Source organism: Desmodus rotundus, chromosome 2 (assembly GCF_022682495.2).
Source record: "Desmodus rotundus isolate HL8 chromosome 2, HLdesRot8A.1, whole genome shotgun sequence".
In the NCBI taxonomy this organism is placed as follows: Eukaryota; Metazoa; Chordata; class Mammalia; order Chiroptera; family Phyllostomidae; genus Desmodus; species Desmodus rotundus.
The window spans coordinates 161,081,745-161,097,447 of NC_071388.1; the positions used below are offsets into that span (position 1 = coordinate 161,081,745).

Consider the following 15,703-nt stretch of genomic DNA (forward strand, 5'->3'; position numbering starts at 1 on the left):
GTTTAAAGTACATCCAGCTTTTTGTTCTTTGCCAAAAGAATAAATGCCTTTCCAGTACTTTTACAGAAAATTGTCTACTAGTACATTATGGTTAATTTTTTTCTATGATTTTCTAGATGGAAGAGCTTAGCTCTTCCTTCCAACTATCCCTGTCTGATAGCTATTAACTGTGCTGCATGTATATCCAAATTGTATCTATATTCACTCATGTATTTTAAACAACTAGTTTAAATTGCAATGAAATTGCACCCTGTGTTTTGCATTCATTTTAGTAAACCCTGCCACTGCAGTCTCAGTACTTATCCAATGCTTGCGAGTGGATTACTTATAGCTGTCCTCCTCAAGTGATCATATAAATCCTCCTTTCATTTTGAGAATTGTAGGTTTTGAATACAGGAAACATTTTCATAATACCTATATTATTGCAGTGTTATGGTTCTGACACTGTTTTCATTTAAACTTGCCATTTACAGGAATTTAGATTTGAATCATTTTAAAATCTCACTGGGTGCAGAAGCTATGTGTCTGTTAGGTGTGGATGGTAGGCTTTTGCTTTAATGTTTAGTTTTAATATTAAGGCTTGTTTTCAGTTGCACTTTTTTTCCCCTCCTGTATTTTTTTCAAATTTAACAGAAAGATATTACTCCTGTAACAAGCTAGTTATAAATTACTTTTCTTGCATTTGAAGTCATAGCTATACTATGGAGGAAATGAAAATTTGCTGTTAACATAAAACAGTTGATAGCTTGCATGATTAACTGTGGGTGGAACAATAGATTATTTTATATGAAAGTCAATTTTATTTTAATTTGAAATGTCAAAAATTCACTATTTGGGTAGACTTGCTGTAAGCCTTTTTCTTTTAATTTTTCCCACATATCAAGGGAATAGGGGAAATTGTTGCTTTTCACACTCTCTTTGTCTTTGTGAATTATTTTACTTTCTTATTCCTTTACTGTCATTGTAATAGGATTTTGGGAGAGAGGAAGCAAACACCTGTGGTCAACCAGCTATGTTAAATGAAAATTATTTGTTTCTTTAGATTTAATTTTAATGTAATAATTAAACATTTCCACATAAAGTATCTGAAAATATCTGATCACAAGACTATATGGTTTTTTAGAAAACTGTACTTGTTACAGTGTGGGTCTCCTACATGCATTACTGTTACAGGCATACCTTGGGCGCATCACAGGTTTGATTCCATAGCAACTCAAGAAAGTGAATATCGCAGTAAACTGATTCACACCAATTTTTGGTTTCCCAGTACATATAAAAGTTATGTTTACATTATACTGTAGTCTATTAAGTGTGCAATAGCATTATGTCTAAAAATCAATGTATATACTTTAATTAAAAATATTTTATTGCTAAAAAATGTAAGTATCACTTGAGCCTTCAGAGAGTCATAATCTTTTTTTCTGGTGGTTGCCACAAATCTTCAGTCTGTAGAAAAGCAAAACATTTGCAAAGTGCAATAAAACAAGGTATGCCTGTATTAAGAAATTGTTACTACTTGAGGGTAACAATTGATACCTCAAGACTGGAATATTTGATAAATGGGGGGCATAATAGTAAAGTGGTTAAAAGCATAGAGCTGGACTTCTGCTTCTGGTTTTGAAGGAGTTGCTAGTAGTAGTCTAATCCCGCCCCCCAAGAATAACTATAAAAAGTGGAGGAATAAAATCTACTGTTTGAAGGCATGAGTGAACACCCAAAGTAGGACATGAGAGGCCTAGATCCAGGAGATTGAGACAGGACTGTCTCTACGTTGAATAGAGCCTGACTTACTAGTCACAATTTCTCCTTAAAGCAGTCGTTGACTTCTAAATAGCACATATATAGGAGCAGATACTGAGAAACCAAGCAGAAAGCAGTCGGTAAGAGCCTACAAAGCTAAGTAGAGATTTTGGCAGTCTCACAATGCTTTAGGGACAAAAATTGAATTTGATTGCCTACCAAGAAGAGGCCTGGAAATACCCCAGGTTTTTAGACCCCAGAAAGGATACATCTTAGAAATAAGAACAAACAGGGAATAGACCAGTCTTAACTCGATCAATAGGTACTATGCCTATATTCTATCTGCTTGCCAGAAGACAGTTAAATCTGTTGTGGAGGAAAATATCATGCAGAGTCTCTACAATTTTCATATACAGTGTCCAACAACCAATGACAAATTATGAGACATTCCAAGAAACAGTTCCAAATGACTGAAAACCAAGAGAAAGCATACAGTAGAAACTGACCCACGGGTTATCCACACATTAGCTTTATCGAACACAGACTTTCAAATGGGTATGTTTTGTATGTTCAAGAAAATTAGATAAGGAGAACCAAGATGGCGGCGTAGGTGGACACACTGCGCCTCCTCGCACAACCAGAACTGACAGAGAATCGAACGGCAAGGAAGTCCGACACCAAGGAAATAAAAAATAAACATTCATCCACACCAGTAGGAGGGGCGGAGACGGGCACTGGGGCGTAGAGGACTCGCATTGCTGTGGCGGGACCGAGGCTGGCGGAGTGTGGGACAAACGGGGCAGGCAGTCTGACCACTAGCAGACCCTGTGGCCCCACATTCGCGCACAGATAAATTGGACAAACGGTGGGGAGCAAAGCAGACCGTGTAACCCAGGGCTCCAGCTCGGGGAAATAAAGCCTCAGACCTCTGATTGAAAACACCCGTGGGGGTTGGGGCAGCAGCAGGAGAGACTCCCAGACTCATGGGAGAGGTTGCTGGAGAGACCCACAGGGGCCTAGAGTGTGCACAAGCCCACCCACTCGGGAACCAGCACCAGAGGGGCCCAGTTTGATTGTGGGTAGCGGAGTGAAAGATTGAAATCCGGAAGAGAGTGAAGCGGGTGCCATTGCTCCCTTTTGCCCCTTCCCACACGTACAGCGTCACAGCGCAGCAACCAGTGTTACCCCTCCCCCGTGAACACCTAAGGCTCCGCCCCCTAAAGTAACAGAAGCGCCAAGACAAAAAAAAAATGGCCCAAATGACAGAACACTTCAAAGCTCCAGAAAAAATACAACTAAGCGAGGAAGAGACAGCCAACCTATTGGATGCACAGTTCAAAACACTGGTTATTAAGACACTCACGGAATTGGTTGAATTTGTTTGAAAACTAGATGAAAAAATGAAGCCTATGCTAAGAGAAACAAAAGAAAATGTACAGGGAACCAATAGTGATGCGAAGGAAACTGGGACTCAGATCAACGGTGTGGACCAGAAGGAAGAAAGAAACATCCAACCAGAAAAGAATGAAGAAACAAGAACTCGGAAAAATGAGAGGCTTAGGAACCTCCAGGACATCTTGAAACGTTGCAACATCCGAATGATAGGGGTGCCAGAAGGAGAAGAGGAAGAACAAAAAATTGAAAACTTATTTGAACAAATAATGAAGGAGAACTTCCCTCATCTGGCAAAGGAAATAGACTTCCAGGAAGTCCAGGAAGCTCAGAGAGTCCCAAAGAAGCTGGACCCAAGGAGGAACACACCAAGGCACATTATAATTATATTACCCAAGATTAAACGCAAGGACCTACGTCCAAGATTACTGTATCCAGCAAAGCTATCATTTAGAATGGAAGGGAAGATAAAGTGCTTCTCAGATAAGGTCAAGTTAAAGAAGTTCATCATCACCAAGCCCTTATTATAGGAAATGTTAAAGGGAGTTACCTAAGAAAAAGAAGATAAAAAATAGGAACAGTAAAAATGACAGCAAACCCATAGTTATTAACGACCACACCTAAAACAAAAACAAGAGCAAACTAGGCAAACAACTAGAACAGGAACAGAACCATAGAGATGGAGATCACATGGAGGGTTGTCAATAGGGGAGTGGGAGGGGGAGAGGGGGGGAAAGGTACAGAGAATAAGTAGCATAGACGATAGGTGGAAAATAGACAGGGGGAGGGTAAGAATAGTGTAGGAAATGTAGAAGCCAAAGAACTTACAAGTATGACCCATGGACATGAACTATAGGGGGGGAATGTGGGAGGGAGGGGGTGGGCAGGATGGAGTGGAGTGAGGGGGGGGGAAATGGGACAACTGTAATAGCATAATCAATAAATATATTAATAAAAAATTTAAAAAAATTAGATAAAAGATGGAGAATTTCAACAGTAATCTATAAAAGAGAACCAAGTGGAAATAATAGAACTGTAAAATCATAGTAAATGAAATTAGGAACTCAACAGATTGATTTAATAACAGATTAGACATAGCAGAAGAAAAAAAAGAGTGAACCAGAAGATCAGTAGAAAAGATCCTGATTAAAATAGATATATAAAAGTTTAGAGAGCATCGACAAGGGTGTGAGAGGCGTATGGGACTCAGTGCAAAGGCTTCACATGTGTGTAGTTGAAGTCCCAGCAGGAAAGAGAGAGAGAATACAGAGGGGCAAAAGCAATATTTGAAGAGATAGTGGCCAAGAACTTCCCCAAAATAAAAAACATCATTAAGCCACAGCTTCAAGAAGTTCTACAAATCCCAAGAAGGATGAATAAAAAGAAACCATACCTGGTATATCATAGTGAGATTGCTAAAGGGGGAAAAACAGAAAATCTTCAAAACAGCAGAGGAAAAAATGTATCTTCAATGAAGCAAATATGACTGACAGCTAATTTTTCAACAGAAGGTAAGAGAATCCAGGAGACTAAAATGACACTTTTAAAGTGATGGAGAGAAAATAACTATCAATTTAAGATTTTATACCCAGGGTAAACATCCTCCAAAACATGAATTTGAAATATAACTGAGAGAATTCTTCACTAGGTAATTGGCACTAAAATACTAAGGGTCATTTTTCAGGCAGGAGAAATTATCTCAGAAAGAAGCAAGGTAAGCAAGAGTGCATGAAAAGCAACAAAAACAGTAAACCCATGGGTAAAACTAAATGAATATTGACTGTTTAAAATAATAATATTGTCTGACCAATGGTCACAGCTGCAGTGTTCAAAATCTGTTGTGCATGGATTTTATGTAGTACCGAGATTATGCTTCCTACAGGCTGCTCCTGGCCGGTGACGAAGTATCAGGGAGACCAAGGCAGGCCCATTACTGCGATGCACGAGGCTCCTCTGGTGGCTGACTTTGGGTCAAGATCTCTGATAGCCTTGCCAAGCTCTCCTTAGATGGGATGGCAGTCTAGGATATTTCCACCTGACCTTCATTCCCTCTCTACTAAACCCGGGTTCAGACTTGTATCAGTTTCTTGCACAGGCATTTTCCCTAATAAAATCTTTGTTATTTAATAACGTGTGGTGGTATCTGCTTTTCAGAAGACCCAGATGAATACAGTAGAGTTAAGTGTGTGAGAATAGCACAAAAGATAGGTGACGATGATTAAAGTGCTGTAAGATCTTGGTGTTAACTGATGATAAATGGTGAAGAACTGATTTAAGGCAGACTGTAATAAGTTAAGAGAAATTAATGAAACAAATGAATGTATAAATAATAAGCTAAAGCATAGAAATAGAATAATAAATACTTGAAAAATTCAAGGGGAAGAAACGAGAAAAAGGGACAAAGTACAAGTATAGTTGGAATGAATAGCAACTAATAATAAAATGGTTGACCTTGTTCCATGTGGAACTTTTTCTTACACGGTTTCTAGCACTGATATTGTGCTTTTAGAAAGGTCATTTTACTGTACCAGAAATGTATCAACATCTCATATTTATAGTTTTATTTCGTAAATTAAAATGTTGATTCATCTGGAATTATTTTAAAATAATGTATGAATTAGGACTCCAACTTTTTCCCCACCCCTCAAATGATTTGCCAGTGATCTCAGCACCACTTAGTAAATAAATTATCTTTTCCCTACTAATTTGAAATGCCAACCAACTTTATCAAATATGAATACCTAAGTATACCCAAGTATAAATTAGATTACGGTGTTTTGTCCAGTTTTGTTTAGAACAGTATACGTGTACATAGTAAGTGTTCAATGCTTGTTGAGCCAAAGAACAATGAGTGAATTTACAATACTGTTTTTTTATCTTTTGTTTATTTTTTTAAAGATTTTATTTATTTATTTTTAGCGAGGGGGAAAGCAGGGCAAAAGACAAGGAGAGAAACATCTATGTGTGGCTGCCTCTCACGCGCCCCCTATTGGGGACCTGACCTGGCCTGCAACCCATGCACGTATCCTGACCTGGAATCAAACCAGCGGCCCTTCAGTTCTCAGGCTGGCACTCAATCCACTGAGCCACAGCAGCCAGGGCCTGTTTTGTAAAATATGGTGAAACAAATACCTCATATTACTGTTTTTTGTTTGGTTTTGTTTTGTTTCAGACTTTTCCTGGCAATCCTTGAATATTCGTTTTTCCAGATGAACTTTACCATAAATTTTTTCAACTCTTTCCCCCTCCCTCAAATCTTTTTGAAATTTGTTTGGAATTGAATTAAAACTCTAGATTATTTTTACAGAATTGATATGTAGTGATCTGCCTTCCTATTCAAGAATAAGATATGGTTGTTCATTTATTGAAAATTTCCTTTGTGCTCCAGAGTAGACTTTTATAGTTTTATTTATTTAGGTTTTCTATATTGACTTATTTTTCATTAGAGAAATCTTTTTGTGAGAACTTACTCTGTACGAGGCATGGGGCCACACAGCAGCAGACATGTTTGATGTGGTCTGTGGCCTTTTGGAACATATTGACTGGTAGAGGGGAGGACACAGGCAAGTAACAAATGGTATTGTTTGCTATTTAGTTGCTTCTAAGTTTTGCCACTGTAAGTCATGTTGCAGTGAACGTCTTTGCTTGTTAAGTTTGTCTGCATTTCAATGTCTCTAGTAACAATGTTTCTATTTCTCTTCTACAGACCTTAAATAAATTGTTCCTAATGAGGACTTTTTCCAAAATTTCAAATTGTTTTAATTATTTTTTTTGTATGTAGATCTTGTATTCTGTGACCTTGCTAAACTAACTTACTTCTAGAGGGGTTTTTTTGTTGTTGTTGTTTTGGGTTTTTTTGCAGATTCCTTGGGACTTTCTAAGTAGACAATCATGTCGTCTGCAAATAGAGACAGTTTTAGTTCTTCCTATCCAATCTGTGTGGGTTTTTTTCTTGCCTTATTGTGCTGCTATGACTTCTAGTAATATACTAAGAATGGTGAGACCAGGTATCCTTGCCATGTTCTGAGTCTTGGGGGGAAAGCATTTAGTCTTTTACTACTAAGTAGAGTGTTAGCTGTAGCTTTTTGTAGATGCATGTTATCAACTTTATTTAGTTGAAGAAGTTTCCCTCTATTTCTTGTTTGCTCAGAGTTTTTATCATTAATAGATGTTGAAGTTTGTCCAGTGTTTTGTTGTTGTCAATTAATATGATTTTTTTTCTCCTTAAATCTAGTAATGTGTGAGGTTACATTGATCTTTAATACTGAACTAACCTTGCGGTCTTGGAATAAATCCAGCTTGGTCTGGTATATAATTTTTTCTATATTGCTGGGTCCTATTAATAATGTTTTGTTGGGGATTTTATATCTATATTTATGACAGATATAGGTCTGTTGTGTAGGTTTGTTTTGTTTGTATTATCTTTGTTTGGTTTTGGTATCAGGGTAATATTTGCTTCATAAAATGAGTCAAGAACTGTCCCCTCCTTTTTTACTTTCTGGAAGAGATTTGTAAACTGGTTATTATTCCTTAAATGTTTGATAGATCTCTGCAGTGAAACCATCTGGGCCTGCAGGTTTCTTTCCTGGGAATTTTATTTCTTTTTTCTTTTCATTTTTAAATATATTTTATTGATTATGCTATTTCAGTTGTCCCAATTCTTCGCCCTTCCCTCCCTCTCCCCCGTACTTCCCTTCCCTCCAGCAATCTGCCACCCTAGTTTATGTCCAGGGGTATATGTGCATATAAGTTCTTTGGCTTCTCCATTTCCTATACTGTTGTGAACCTCCCCCTGTGTATTTTGTATCTACAAATTATGCTTCTTAATCCCTGCACCATTTCCCCCATTCTCCCCTTCAAATGATGACCCTCCAAATGATATCCACATCTATGATTCTGTTTCTGTTCTGGTTGTTTGCTTAGTTTGTTTTTTTACATTCAGTTGTTGATAGTTGTGAGTTTGTTTTGCCATTTTAATGTTCGTAGTTTTTAACTTCTTTTTCTTAAATAAGTCCCTTTAACATTTCATGTAATAATGGCTTGGTGATGATGTACTTCCTTTAGCTTTACCTTGTCTGGAAAGCACTTTATCTGCCCTTCCATTCTAAATGATAGCTTTGCTAGGTAGAGTAATCTAGGTTGTAGGTCTGCTTTTCATCACTTTGAATACTTCTTGCCAGTCCCTTCTTGCTTGCAAAGTTTCTTTTGAGAAACCAGCTGATAGTCTTATGGGAACTCCTTTGTAGATAAGTCTCTGCTTTTCTCTCGCTGCTTTTAAGATTCTTTATCTTAATCTTTAACCTCTGGCATTTTAATTATGAAGTGTCTTAGTGTGGTCCTCTTTGGGTCCAACTTGTTTGGGACTCTCTGTGCTTCCTGGACTTGTATGTCTGTTTCCTTCACCAGATTGGGGATGTTTTCCTTCATTATTTTTTCAAATAAGTTTTTAATTTCTTGCTTTTCTTCTTCTCTTTCTGGCATCCCTATAATTCAGATGTTGGTACATTTGGAGATGTCCCAGAGGTTCTTTATATTATCCTTGTTTTTTTTTTTTAATTGTTGTTTCTTCTTGCTGTTCTGGTTGAGTGCTTATTTCTTCCTTATATTCCTAATTGTTGATTTGAATCCCAGCTTCCTCCCCTTCACTGTTGCTTCCCTTTAGATTTTTCTTTATTTCATTTAGTGTAACCTTCATTTCTTCTTTTATGTTGTTGCCATACTCAGTGAATTCTTTGAGCATCCTGATCCACCAGTGTTCTGAACTCTGCATCTGATAGGTTAGTTATTGCTGTTCATTTAGTTCTTTTTCTGGGCTTTTATTCTGTTCTTTTCTTTGTAGCATATTTCTTTGTTTCCTGTTGAATGAGTTTTGGTAGTATGTGCTTTTCAAAGAATTGGTGCCTTTCTTCTAAGTTGTCAGTGTATGCGTATGTATAGAGTTCTTTATAGTATTTTCTCATTATGCTTTTAATATCAGCAGGGTCTGTCCTGATATTCCTGATATTGATAATGTAATTTGTGTCTTCTCTGTTTTTCTATTAGTCTATCTAATAGAGGTTTGTCAATTTTATTGATCTCTTCAAAGAACCAGATTTTTGTTTCATTGCTTTTTCTCTATTATTGCTTTCAATTTATTTGATTTATGCTTTTATCTTTATTATTTCCTTTTTCTACTTGCTTTAGGCTTATTTTGCTCTTTTTCTAGTTTATTAAGGTGGGATCTTAGGCTACTGATTTCCACACCGACTTTTAAGTTTTTCCCTGGAGAAATATATATATCTTTTGCTGGTAATGTGAATGGGATATTTTTCTATTAAATTTGTTAATTGGTTGTTTTTGATCTCTGAGAAAACTGTTGAGTGTTTTCATTTACTTAATGAAACACTTTATTGATATCCTGTTGCTTTTATAGTTTTACTATCTATTCTCTTGGGTTTTTCAGATAGGTAATTATGTCTGTGGTCCTGTTAATTTTCTAATAGAATTATACTTTTAGAAATATAAACTTTGCACAAACATATAAAATTAGGCCATATAAGAAAAGTGGGAAAATGTACTTTCTAAAAAATGACCTCATTTTATTCGTATGTCAGCTGGCTAATGAAGCAAAGATTGTAGAAAGCTGTGATGAATAGAAGGAGGGATGTCTGTTTTATCTGAGTTTTCAGTTTGATGCCCCAAAATTACAAGGGTTGCCTAGGAAAGAAAAAGTTCTAAACATAAAGATGATCACTGATGAACTACTTATAAAATTAGTCCTCATTCAAACATCTTACCCTACTTAATACTATTTTTCTTCTACTTCACTGTCTGCACTTTTGTTTGTTAATGATTATTCAGCAATACAAAATAAAATGCAACTGAAAATCTTGTAAAAAAGGCAAGATTTCAAGAAGTCCGTGAAAGTAATTTTGGATAACCACTTAAGTCAAATACAAAGCTATTGACAAAAAACGAGCAGAGTTATACCTAAGAACTGAAGAAAAAACTGAGTACAGTAACATGACAGAGTGCTTCAACATAAAATGATTTGAATATTAAAGAGTTAAGACAGGAACTTGAGAAATGTGATGAAGTCCTCCAATGTTTTTGTAAAAATTATCTTTATGATCATGCTACAATAGTTTTTTTAAAAATTTTTATTGTTATTCAATTATAGTTGTCTGCCTTTTCTCCCTATCCCTCCACCCCACCCCAGCTGAACCCACCTCCCTCCCCCACCTCCACCCTCCCCCTTGATTTTGTCCATGTGTCCTTTATAGTAGTTCCTTAATAGTTAAATCAAGTCACATCCTTTACCATTTTGTTGGAAAAATATACTTGAGCCTTGGCTTGTATGGCTCAGTGGATTGAGTGCTGGCCTGAGAACCAAAGGGTTGCTGGTTCGACTCCCAATCAGGGCACATTCCTGGATTGTAGGCCAGGTCCCCAGTGGGGGGCATGCAAGGGGCAACCACACATTGAGGTTTCTCTGCCTCTCTTCTCCTTCCTTTCCCCTCTCTCTAAAAATAAATAAGTAGAATCTTAAAAAAAAAGAAAAATATACTTGTTTCTTTGTTCTATGACTTAACATATTAAAAATTTAACCTAAATTTTGTCAACTATAAGCTTATATAAATTCATTTTTGTAATATGTTTGTTTCATTTTAAAGACTTCATCCTTTGCCTCCATTATTTACCATGAAATTTTGGTTCTCATTTTAAATATGTTGCTTTAAGTGGCTATTTTCTGGTACCAATTTTTTTTTCTGGTAATGAGAATTTCTTGTATTTATTGAAAGGAAAGCTTTTAAACCTGTTCTGAAACTCTTGAGGAAGGAATCTTTTTGAATTGTTAACTGTACTTACCTCAGCTGAAATTTGAATCAAGGGACCTTCACTCTTTATATTGACAAATCTATAAATCTATGCTTGTGTTTTATCAGTATCTCTCTGTCTGCTTATTTTTCTCTTCATTGCCTAGAACAGTTTCTAGCATTAAAAGGGACTCAATAAATATTTGTTGAATTAATGAAAAGTAAACAGAAAAATCCCATTCTTGTATTTAGAGACTATAATCTAACGGCAGAGCTAGGACCAATAGAGACAAATGATCAGGAATGCCTACAGATGGAGAGGAAAAGGTCATTTAAGGTGCGCTTAGTAGTAAGTTTGCCTCTGAAGGAGTTTTAATTCGATTCAGGAGGAATTGAGAGCCATAAATTTTAGAGAAGATAATTATGACATGAGAAGTTTTGGCTACTTTTGGAGGACTGCATTGTATAGGGGTAAGAGTATTCATATTATCACGATGTAGTTCTACATCTTTGACTACAGATATGAGTAGCGAGGAGCAGACCGTCGGAAGGCTTGAGAGGCTTTCAAATGTTTTTGATAGAAATGTCTTCCAAATACGGAATTCTGAGGCTCTCGGTAACCATGGACATGTTATGTTGGCTAAAGAAAAAAACAGATTTAAAAATTTTTTATTAAAATCTTCTTAAGTATCAAACTTTACTTAGGAAATCAGAAAGCAGAATATAATACTATCTGTTTTTTGATCATACACAATAGATGTAAACTTTTATAGTCTAGCATAATTATACACATACAAATTCCATTAACCATTAACGTCTTTCACAAGTCTCCATTCCTACAACTCACACTTTTAAATAAGAGTGTTAATTTCAGGAACAGAAATAACTACAGGAAAAAAATAATTTTTTTTTTGTGAAGAACATCTTGAATAATAGTACTGGAAACTAAGGGCAATATTCTCTTAATAGTTGGTTCCCAGAATGGATAAACTCATAATATTGGTATCATCAGTTCATTGCCAACTAAATACACCTTAAAATTTTTTGTAAGACAGTGAGACTGAATGTAATTTTGCATTATTGATTCCTTCTTCTTACGAAGTTACATAGATTTTTTATGTGCTATAATGGTTTTGAGAGTGTATATTTCATATTTAAAATAATACTTTTCTTGCAATAGTGGAATAGTCTAACCGAGCAGTTATGATGCCAGGTTTGTTTACAGTCAGTCTCGTAATTTATACCTAGACCAGTATCTCATGTTATATATTACCAGTAGAGAAAGCAGTTCATATTTGCAGGACACTAACTTGTAAATTTATGTATATTTGATGCTTTTAAAAAATATTTCCCTAGGAAACATAACTTTTGAAACAATGATGGAAATTCTCCGAGATAAACCAAGTGGCATTAACATGGAGGGAGAGTTCCTGACCACTGCAAGTATGGTTTCCATTTTACCTCAGGATTCCAGCCTTCCCTGCATTCACTTCTTTACTGGGACTCCTGATCCCGAGAGGTAAAGTCACAAAATACTATAAACCAGCAAGGGGTCAGGAGGTAGTGTTGAGTCTTTAGTCTGTTGATTGTGTCAGGTTAAATTTTTGTCACACAAATACAAAAATAATTTTTGGATGCTTTTTCTGTTCAGGTTTTAGTCTGCCATTTCCATTTATGCATAATTGCCATAACTATTCTTATTTTTGCTGGAAGAAATGTTAATAGTTTCTTGTATCCCTACAAGAAAGTAATCCCTACATCCTCTTTTCCTAAGTATATTTAACATTGTCAAGAAAAGAAAGTAGATAGATTTTCTTATGCAGATTTCTGTATTATATTAGGTGACTAATCAGAGTTAATAAAAAGAGTGAATGATGTGCTAGATTTAGATGTTGCTTATGCATTCATATCTAGAAAATACATGCATGTAAAACTTAAAAATATCAATAGTTCAAGTTTAGTAGGATTTGCATAGACTGTCATGATTTAAGTCATTAGCATCTCACAAAACTTAATGCACATTATATTCAGAAATGATCTTATATGCACTATCTTTCAGTGTTATATTCTTTCATATTATTAAAGACATTTTCAAGAAAATGGAATGAACCCTGTGAACCCCCTATTAATACTGCTGCTGATGTTCATCCAAAATCTTAATCCTCAATCCATAACGTTGAGAACTGTTTTTACCCTCCAATTCTGACGTTTGCAGCAGAAAATGATGAACTATAATTTCACTTGACACTGTTTATATGCCAGGCCTTTTGTTAGGTTGGTGGAAATACAAGGCTTAATAAAGCGTGGTTTCCTGCCCCAAAGGAGATTCCAGTGTACCGGGGAAGACAGGCATGTCTATAACTAGTATGACAGAAACGTGTTAGTATGTAACAATTAATAGAAACTTCTAACTAGAGGGAACCTTACAAGATTTAGAATAATGTTGAATATTTGTATACCCCCACATGACAATCTAATAAAAGATGTTTTCTTCTAGATCTGTTTTTAAGCCTTTCATATTTGTGCCAAATATTTCACAACTATTGGATACAAGTTCACCAACAATTGAATTTGAAGATCCAGTTAAAAAGAAGCCACATTTTAAGACTAAACCTGACAGAAGACACCCACTTTACCAAGAACAGCAACAGGCATTGAAAGTAATAGATAATAAAGAGGTATGATTACATCCTATGTTTTATCATTAGAATAGTTTAAAATGTGAATCAATCCATATTTTGAATTTTAGTTTTCTTTCCCTCCACATACAAATAGGTTAAAAAATAGTTTAGATGCTTAGACTACGGTAGAGCTCTATTATTTCTTATCTTTACTTTAGAAATGGTTAAGAATATGTTGTGAATCTTCTAGAGGGATGTAGTATATTAAACATAGTATCAATAGCTTCTTGTTACTGAGCATTTATCATACACCGAGCACCATGGTACTATTACATGGAATATTTCATTCCTCTTATGAGGTAGGTACTACTATCATCTCCATTTCACTGATAAGGAATCTGAGACTTGGGGAGTTTAAGTAGCTTGCTTAATATATATCTCACACCAAAAATTACAGAGCCGCTGGAGGGCAGTTGACCTGGTCTCTTACACAATGTTCTTAAACATGCAGCTTCAACGTAATTTAATTGAAAGTACTTTAAGAATTCACCTTCTTAAAATAATGAGTTGGAGTTTTAAAAAAGTATGAATACTTATCATTTAAAAATGTAAGCATTATAGAAGATTAATATATCACCCAGAATCTGATCTCCAGAAATAAGGAGAGGTACTTAGGGGGTGCAGATAGATAGATGGATAGACAAATAATTTTGTACGATCCACACCTCTTCTGCCCTCTTCCCTCTCTTCCCCAGAGATAAAAAATAGATTAGAAGGAAATGAAAGGGCTGCCTAAAGGCTTTTGACAGAACCATCACCCGATTCCCTGCAATAAAGGAAAAGATGGGCCATTTCACACATTTTCTCACCTGTTTCTACCAACTTCTCACTTTTATTGCCTATAATATCTTTCACTTCATCACGGCATATGCATTTACATTCTATCTACATTAAATGATCACATGCTTTTTCCTCTGGGGAGTTGGGCGTTTACTTTTGTCTTCAGTATGTTTGCAGAGTTGACATCCCTCCCCCGCCTCATTCTTGCTTATGCTTAAAGTGGCGAGCTCTCTCCAGACCTCCTATTTGCTATGAATTCTTGCTTTATCCGGGCCCAGTTTGTTTTCACTCCTGATCTACAGTATAAACACTTTCTGGAGCCTGGTGGCATGGAGTGAGCGGCAGGTGTTTTGTTGCAAGAGTCCACTATGTGCTGACAAGGGCCCAGGCTATTGGGCCAGAGAGGTGCCATCCACTCCCTGGGCTTGGTTTGTCCTCCAGGCTCAGCATAGTGCTATGAAACAGGTGAGCTCCCTGGTTCTTCTTGCCTTTGCTCCAGTTCCTCGGCGATGTGTTTCTAGAGCACCTGCTCTGGAGGGATTTTCCCTCACTCCTGGCTGAGTGGCCACCCCACTGTGCACTTTGCTTATGATAGCTCTCTAGAGTTGTCAGCTTCTTTTCTTCCTCAGTACTGCTTCTGGAGATGAGTTTTGTAGACTTTTGAAAGTTTGTTAAATGAAATTGCTGATTGGCTTTCTTCTAAGTAATGCTGAAATAAAAATTTTAAAGCTGTTACTCCTTTAGGCTTTCTTTAATGGGCATGAAATATTGATTGACAACATAAAGTAGTGGAAGGACAGTAGAATTTGAGGGTACAAGTGACAAAAAGCTGGGTTCTAGTCCTGGTTCAGCAAATAACTACTTTTGTGTTGGAGGGACAGTCAATCCTACTTGCAGTTTTAATTTACATTTCCTGATTACTAAGGAGGTTGAAATTTTGTTTATTGGCCATTGTTATTTCCTCCTAAGACTTGCCTGTTCTTTTCCTTAGCCTATTTTTAATTGATTATTAGTTGTTTTTGTCTTTTGCCTCAAAGAGGCAAACTGTGTGAATAGTCTTTGTTATATTTCAAATTTTTAATATCACTTTGATTTTGTCAAAAATTTTTAAGTTAGTCAATTACACTTTTTAGCATCTTGTTTTCCTTTACAGCCTCTTGCTATCATGCTGCAGGAGGCCTGCCTGACCTCCAGATCACCATAACTTTTGTATTTTCTGCCAGAGTGTATATATGTGTTTGAAAAAAAAATTTAGTTCTTTAATTCATCTGGAATTTATTTTGGTGTATGGTATGAAGTAGGGATGCTAACTTT

The 15,703-nt window shown here is 36.1% G+C and overlaps 2 protein-coding genes across 4 annotated transcripts in view; one reads left to right on the plus strand and one right to left on the minus strand.

The window, feature by feature from the left end:
- Positions 1-15,703, plus strand: part of SCRN3 (secernin 3) — a 33,428-nt gene that overhangs the window by 14,712 nt on the left and 3,013 nt on the right. For both annotated transcript variants that reach the window (XM_024561465.4, XM_045196275.3), the window contains exons 6-7: positions 12,285-12,447; positions 13,426-13,606. In XM_024561465.4, the coding sequence (XP_024417233.1) occupies positions 12,285-12,447; positions 13,426-13,606 (344 nt within the window). The remainder of the gene's footprint in view (positions 1-12,284; positions 12,448-13,425; positions 13,607-15,703) is intronic.
- Positions 10,382-15,703, minus strand: part of GPR155 (G protein-coupled receptor 155) — a 59,477-nt gene continuing 54,155 nt past the window's right edge. Inside the window, exon 17 of one of the 2 annotated variants that reach the window (XM_045196272.3) lies at positions 10,382-11,568. In XM_045196272.3, coding sequence (XP_045052207.2) covers positions 11,493-11,568 — 76 coding nt within the window. In that variant the 3' untranslated portion in view covers positions 10,382-11,492. Of the gene's footprint in view, positions 11,569-13,600; positions 15,099-15,703 lie in introns of those variants that run through there. The other variant, XM_045196274.3, reaches the window with a different exon arrangement.